We start from the raw sequence: 7,121 nt of genomic DNA on the forward strand, positions 1-7,121 counted from the left end.
GGCAGCAGCACGGAAACGAGCACACTATAAGCAATAAAAAAATAAAAAATAATTTCCAGCCTACAGAGTAGATGAAAGGTAAGTGCTGGCTCCTGTTGCTGCCTCTGCTGCAAAATGACGACGAAGGGCCAGCAATGATCCTTAGAAAGGGCTTGCAGAGCAAGCGACGTGACGTAGATCCACGTGGTTCCCGCAATCAGTCATAGACAGTCCAGGCAGGCAGCGATGCAGCTGCTGGGTGCGTCCGTGCAGTTGCACTCAAGGTACGATGCAACCGCCCACAGTCTTCTTGAAAGTTGCTGAGCGTCTGCAGAATCTGCAGAGTAGACGAAAGGTAAGTGTCGACTCCTGTTGCTGCCTCTGCTGCCAAATGATGGCGAAGGGCCAGCAATGATCCTTAGAAAGGGCTTGCAGAGCAAGCGACGTGACGTAGATCCACGTGGTTCCCGCAATCAGTCATAGACAGTCCAGGCAGGCAGCGATGCAGCTGCTGGGTGCGTCCGTGCAGTTGCACTCAAGGTACGATGCAACCGCCCACAGTCTTCTTGAAAGTTGCTGAGCGTCTGCACAATCTGCAGAGTAGACGAAAGGTAAGTGTCGACTCCTGTTGCTGCCTCTGCTGCCAAATGATGGCGAAGGGCCAGCAATGATCCTTAGAAAGGGCTTGCAGAGCAAGCGACGTGACGTAGATCCACGTGGTTCCCGCAATCAGTCATAGACAGTCCAGGCAGGCAGCGATGCAGCCGCTGGGTGCGTCCGTGCAGTTGCACTCAAGGTACGATGCAACCGCCCACAGTCTTCTTGAATGTTGCTGAGCGTCTGCAGAATCTGCAGAGTAGACGAAAGGTAAGTGTCGACTCCTGTTGCTGCCTCTGCTGCCAAATGATGGCGAAGGGCCAGCAATGATCCTTAGAAAGGGCTTGCAGAGCAAGCGACGTGACGTAGATCCACGTGGTTCCCGCAATCAGTCATAGACAGTCCAGGCAGGCAGCGATGCAGCTGCTGGGTGCGTCCGTGCAGTTGCACTCAAGGTACTGTAGCGCCGCGAAACGGCGCTTCCGTATTCCACGCATCCACGCATCCAAACACGCATCTACGCATCCCACGCATCTATGCACCCCAACCAACAACTGAACTTTTTTTCACTCCGAAGCTCACAAAGAAAAGTCACGTGGTTCGTCGTGCATGTGCTCATGGCATTGCGCATGGAAGCGCCGTTTCGCAGCGCTTCAGTACGATGCAACCGCCCACCGTCTTCTTGAAAGTCGTTGAGCGTCTGCAGAATCTGCAGAGTAGACGAAAGGTAAGTGTCGGCTCCTGTTGCTGCATCTGCTGCAAAAAGTCAAGTGCTTCAGTCAGTGCTTTTGCCACAAACCACAGCACACAGATAATTTTGGCCTATAACAATGTTGTCACTTCTGGCTAATCCGATCACCAAACACGAGTAACATTAGAGAACTATTGTACTTGACATGCGAGCAATGTGACACTGCAAATCGCAAACTAAGACAAGCAACACGTGTGCGCACGACAAACACGCAGTACAATGAACAGGCGTGTGCGACTGCACGGAGGTGCGCTAGCAGACGAACCAGAAGTCGTGAATTCTTGCAGGTCGACCAATTGGCAGTGTTTATTTACCCTGGTGACATCACCTGGAGCACCCTGCTGACATCATGATGCACGAAGGAGGCACTAGAAATCCAGGAGAGGAGCATGGGTTGTGTTTTGAATTTGTGGCGTCCCCGCGGCGCCTTGCACTGCCTCCTAGGACTGCCGCATTCACCAAAGATGATCGTGACGGCATTCTGTGCACGATACGCATTTATTTAAAATGTGTAAAATAGTGTCAGAGGTGGTTTAGGGGCTATTCAAGGAGTGAAGATGGAAAGGATCTCCATTTTTTTTTTTTTTTTGATAGGTGATAAAAGCAGCCATCAGAGCCAAGCTAGCTCTAAAATGGCAGGTAGTACAATAAACAAGTTTTGATTGGAGGCGTCTAAGACTGAGACACTGTTCAGCTCAGCACGGATAAAGTTGCCTGTCAAAGTACTGTACCTGTCGCAGGGGTGCCCCAATAGGGTCCTTCTCCAAGTCCGGCTGCGCAAACTGCTCAAGCAGGACTCGATGCAAGTACGGCTGCACAGGGGCCCCGTTGAGAAGCAAGAAGAGGCCAATGTGCTGTAGCCGGGGTCTTCCTCATCGGTGCCACTCGACCGATTCGGCCACGGTGGCACAGCCGTACGCTGCTGTGCCACACGGGCTAGCCGCTGCAGGCGTGCAAGCTCCTGCAACAAAGTTGACGTTTGGGCGATTTGGAATGGCTCCACTACAGGTAGGTACAAGTTGGCTGCGCGTTTGTACAGATCACTGTCAGATGGTACAGGTCAATTACCACTTGGAACATATCAGCTACAAATTAGTACAGTTCAGCTATGAATTGGTACAGATCCTATAGAACCACGAATTGGTACAGGTAAATCACAAGTTGGAACGTATCTGCTACAAATTAGTACAGACCATCCATGAATTGGTACAGGTCAGTTACAAGTTTGAACGTGTCAACTAAATATTAGTACAGAACAATCACAGATTGGTATAGATCCAGTCTAAGTTTATAGATCCACTTCAAACTGGCACAGTCAACTACAAGTTTGAATACAAACTACAGATTAGTACAGATCAGCCATGAATTGATACACGTCAAGTGCAAGTTTGTACAGGTCCAATGTGACTTGGTATACAGTCAAACCCACTTATAACGATACCGGTATTAACAATATATCAGTTATAACAATGAGAAGCTGCTGCACTGTCCAGTTTTGTATGTTTTCTATGGTGAAATAACCCGCTTACTACAATGCCCCCATGCCGCATTATCGGTTATAACGATGAAGTCTGGCTACTGGGTGTCTGTGCGGAAAGGGAATGGAGTGCGAACTCCTTGAAAAAAAAAAAAAAACTCGAGCCGTTGCACGCCGCCCTGCACTGTTTTCCATCCTTCTCCGCATCGCCAGCTTCACAAGCCTTTTTCACGTCACTCTTCCACCCCTCCGAACACGAATCAGCTGCACCCACAGCTCTACGCCGCACAATCCTCCGAAACAAGAAAGGACTGCGCCAGCTGCGCTGATAGTGCTAGGTAGACAGAGCATCGCAAATGTGCGACGCAACAAAGACAAAACGGCGTTATCGTCCACCGAAATGAAGCGACGGAGTTCGCATCGCTAAAGTCATCAGTGAAAATCGTACGTGAATGACAGCAATGCCGGAACACTTCGTGCCAATTTGTGCATTTATAAAGCCTTTATTCTTGCATTTGCCACCGCACATAGCATAGCACTGGCCGCGTGCCTTCACACCTGTGTAGTCACCATCCATGATCACGTTGATTGCGACCGCGGTTCCATCCGCAGTTGCAGCAAACGATACGTTTCGTTTTGACTCAGTGCGGGCGTCGGCTGCGCGCCTTCAGAAGGGGCAGTGCAGCGGGCGGCATTCTCCGCGTGGCTCCCGCGGCGGCGCCAGTAGCGGCGGCGCTGCGATCGACCACTCTTGAAGAGAAGCAGACGACACTCGTATCCACTGTGACGCTCGTGTATGCTTGGCGCGCGCTGGAAACGTTGTTCAGATTTTTGCCCGTAAGCACTTAGTTTACTTAGTCTGTATTGTCTGCTTATGATCAAAAAATACAATGCGTGCTGCTTTTTATTCTTTTTTTCTTGACACAGAAGCAAAAGCAGTCTTTGAAATAACTATAGCGCGTCTATCCTCGTCGCTTTGAATGTACCCACGCTCTCGAGAGTATACGGGCAGTTTCGTCGCAACTGAACGCCATCCAAAAGAACTTTTTCGACACGTTCAGCAATCAGGATCGAGTTTGTTAAGCTTACAGAGCTTGAGGGCACAGACGAGTCTACGATCACGAGCGAGCAGATTCTAACTGTACATAATCGCAATCGGCTGGTCGCGTGACAGGGGAATTAAACGTAGCTAGTTCCGTGCCGTTGATGCAATGCACATAGTCTCTAACAATGAAGCGCTGCTCAAAATATAGCTCACACACTGCGGAATCCGGTGTAAGCCTCTTATCGCCTCTATGCAAATTGCGTTCCCAAACGCTTCTTCGCTCCGGGTCTGCGGGCGCTTTAAACAGTGAAAACTTCACCGTTTCTTTACTTCGCGAATACCCTGTGCTGCACCCAGGGGCGAAGCAATGGTTTAACCCTTTCAGGGTCAATATCGTACATGTACGACCTCCGCGAACACCCTCAAAATGGTCAATGGCGTACATGTACGGTATCGCTTGTACATTTAAAAAGCGCGCCTCTTTCGATCATTTCTTTTGCTTGGCATGTGCTGCCACTCGACGGAAACACGTGGAATTTTTTACTTGCGCCAAGGCCTCTCCGTTTTTTTTTTTTCTTTTTTGCAACGGCGCGTCGGCTATCGCTCGCGTATCCGGGCGCACGCGCGCGCGCGCGGCGGCGACGTGCGTGATTCTTTCAATTATTTCTTGCGCTTGGTATGTGCTGCCACTTGACGGGAACACGTGGAATTTTTACTTGCGCCACTGCCTTTTTTTTTTTTTTTTCTTTATGGCAACGGCGCGTCAGCTACCGCTCGCGCATCCCGGCGCGCGCGCGCGGCGGCGGCAAGTGCGCTCTTCCACAGAACACCGCTCTTCTTTCTATCATTTCTTTCGCTTGGTATATGCTGCCACTCGACGGGAAGACGTGGAATTTTTACTTGCGCCAATGGCTCTCCGGTTTTCTTTTTTTTCTTTTTTTTTTTTTTATGGCAACGGCGCGTCAGCTCTCGAGCTCTCGCTTGCGCATCCGGGCGCGCGCGCGCGCGGCACCGGCGGCAACGGTTTTCTCCTGCGGCGGATCCCGCTTGTTGCACTAAACTGATGGCTATCTGCTTTCAAATCTCTCAAAGGGTGACCGCTTGTTACTCGATCGTTTATCGCCCACCGCGGCGCGATTACACCTGTTCCCAGGCAGCCGCCTATATACACAAACGATGCTGTCGTTTTTGCGGTTCCTTTTTTGGAGACCACAAAAGCTCTATAGCCCCTTGTTGGCAATAAGACGAAGGCTTCTCACTTGTTTCGGTTTCCGGACGTGCACACAACCATTTTTCAGCGCGCTTATCTTCTTATTCACGAATAGACATTGTGTATTTTAGAACACAAACGATTTTTTCCTCACTTTACTGTCACTTTAAAAAAATTACGACCATATTTTTTCGAAATAGATTCTTTCGAAGAATTTAAATCAGCAATAAAAAAAATCGACCCTGGGGGGTCGCATTTGGCAAAACAATTCGACCCTCAAAGGGTTAAGCGTTGCTTACGAGCCATTCGCGCGATTTAGCACTACACATTTAGACAAAAGCGGGAGAAACACCACCTGACAAGCACTTCCCAGCCACAAAGCAAGCAACCGCATTCAAGAGTGGGCGATTGCAGCGCCGCCGCTTCTTTCGCCACCGGCGGCGTCAGGCGCCCTATGGGCCGCTCGCTCCGCCCGCTGCACTGCCCCTTCTAGTACACTGTACCTTCAGACCTGCAAGGTCGGCGTCCATCATCGCGTCGACAGCGGCCACGGCAAACAATAGTTTTGTTTTACTCAGTGCAAAGCTCTCAAGGATGAAGAGCACAGTCTACGTTGCGATGGGCGGCGACCTGTCGAAAAATAATTGCGATGTGCGCGGTAGTGAAAAGTGTGTCTCAGAGATGAAGACATGCGCCGCGGCCGCACTGTGAAAGTCACGAGGCCTTCGCCGCTGCGAGCACTAATAAGTAGCACTAATAAGTCACGAGATGACGAGAGTTGCAGTTCTCGCACTGCTTTTGTGCAAAATAGAAACGATTTTGCTGATTCATTCAATAAATGAAAGCTTGTTGACGTAGAAAGCATTTGTTTGTTTTCTTAATACCCTCGATAATTCAACATTCGGTTAATTCGGACATTTTTTTCGGTCCCGTGAAATCCGAATTAACGAGGTTTTACTATAACAGTGCCATTCTTGAAAGCCAACAGCTGCGACTTGTTACACACAGTTAAACGAGTCAACACAATCTGCAACCAGATATTATTATACTAGTTTTCTCACAACAGCCCTGCCATCCCCCTATTTTGATTATTTTTTAATGCAACCCGGTTATAACAATGAAATTTTCGTGGCACTTTATTATTAAAGTGGGTTCGACTGAACGACCATTGCGTAAACAAGGTCAAATCAAGGCAGCTACACCACATGTGATTATACTCTTAACTGAAAAGTTTGCTAAAAACAATGCAATTTATAAATATAAGCAAAGAGCTAACAGTTCAATCACAAAGAAACCAAGGCCAGAGGAAGGCAACATTCCAGGATGCAGCGTGCACTATAGCACGGTGTACAAAAAAAAAAAAAAAAAAAAAAAAAGCTATCACAGCTCTGCCTTCGAGGAAATCACGAGAAAATTTAGTACGGAACTGTCCCCCCCAGTAATGATTTGAAGTTAGGTAATGCAGAAAACTGCTAAAGACATTCATTATGAATGCCTAAGTTCTTGAGAATGGAAAATCGTGTGCAAAGCATGCAATACTGCATTTTCTATTGGTGACTCACACGGAACAAGAAACGAGGCAAATGGCATCAGCAAGCTCACCTGGTCGAGCGCCTTGGCTAATGCCCCCCGAGGCCCCTCAGCGGCCAGAGTGGTGCCTAACTGCGCCAGTCTACCCTGGGTCCAGCCCTGGGCCAACTGGGCATGCTCCTGCTGCAGCGCGGGCCACGATGGGCTGGCACTGAGCACTCCACCACCAGTGCTGAGATCCGTCGGCATAGGCCGATCCTGCAAAAATGATCGTCATCGTAAGGGGCTGCACCTATCAAGCTGAGGCTTTTTGTTTTAATGCACAAGCATTAGGAGCGTTAAAGTGGAAAATACAATGCGATGCATGGGCAGCCGGTCACATGGTAGAGGTCTATATTAATGCACTTCGCTCCTCGAGGCAGGATGTGTGTTGAGTGAGCTTCTCAACGACACTTTGCAATGTGGTGAATGAGGTTTAAATCGTGTACCTGGGACCTCAAAGAGGTGTGACGTAATGCCTACCGCATTCCTC

General features: G+C 49.2%; 1 protein-coding gene across 1 annotated transcript; it reads right to left on the reverse strand.

Annotated features, from left to right (window-relative positions):
• Positions 1-1,922: 1,922 nt before the first annotated feature.
• Positions 1,923-6,900, reverse strand: LOC119440233 (uncharacterized). Its single transcript, XM_037705161.2, has 2 exons — positions 6,662-6,900; positions 1,923-2,288 (listed from the first exon to the last, which is right to left on the reverse strand). Exons 1-2 carry the CDS (start codon positions 6,836-6,838, stop codon positions 1,938-1,940), a joined length of 528 nt encoding a protein of 175 aa, XP_037561089.1. The 5' UTR covers positions 6,839-6,900; the 3' UTR covers positions 1,923-1,937.
• Positions 6,901-7,121: the final 221 nt, after the last annotated feature.

This window comes from Dermacentor silvarum, chromosome 2 (assembly GCF_013339745.2).
Source record: "Dermacentor silvarum isolate Dsil-2018 chromosome 2, BIME_Dsil_1.4, whole genome shotgun sequence".
In the NCBI taxonomy this organism is placed as follows: Eukaryota; Metazoa; Arthropoda; class Arachnida; order Ixodida; family Ixodidae; genus Dermacentor; species Dermacentor silvarum.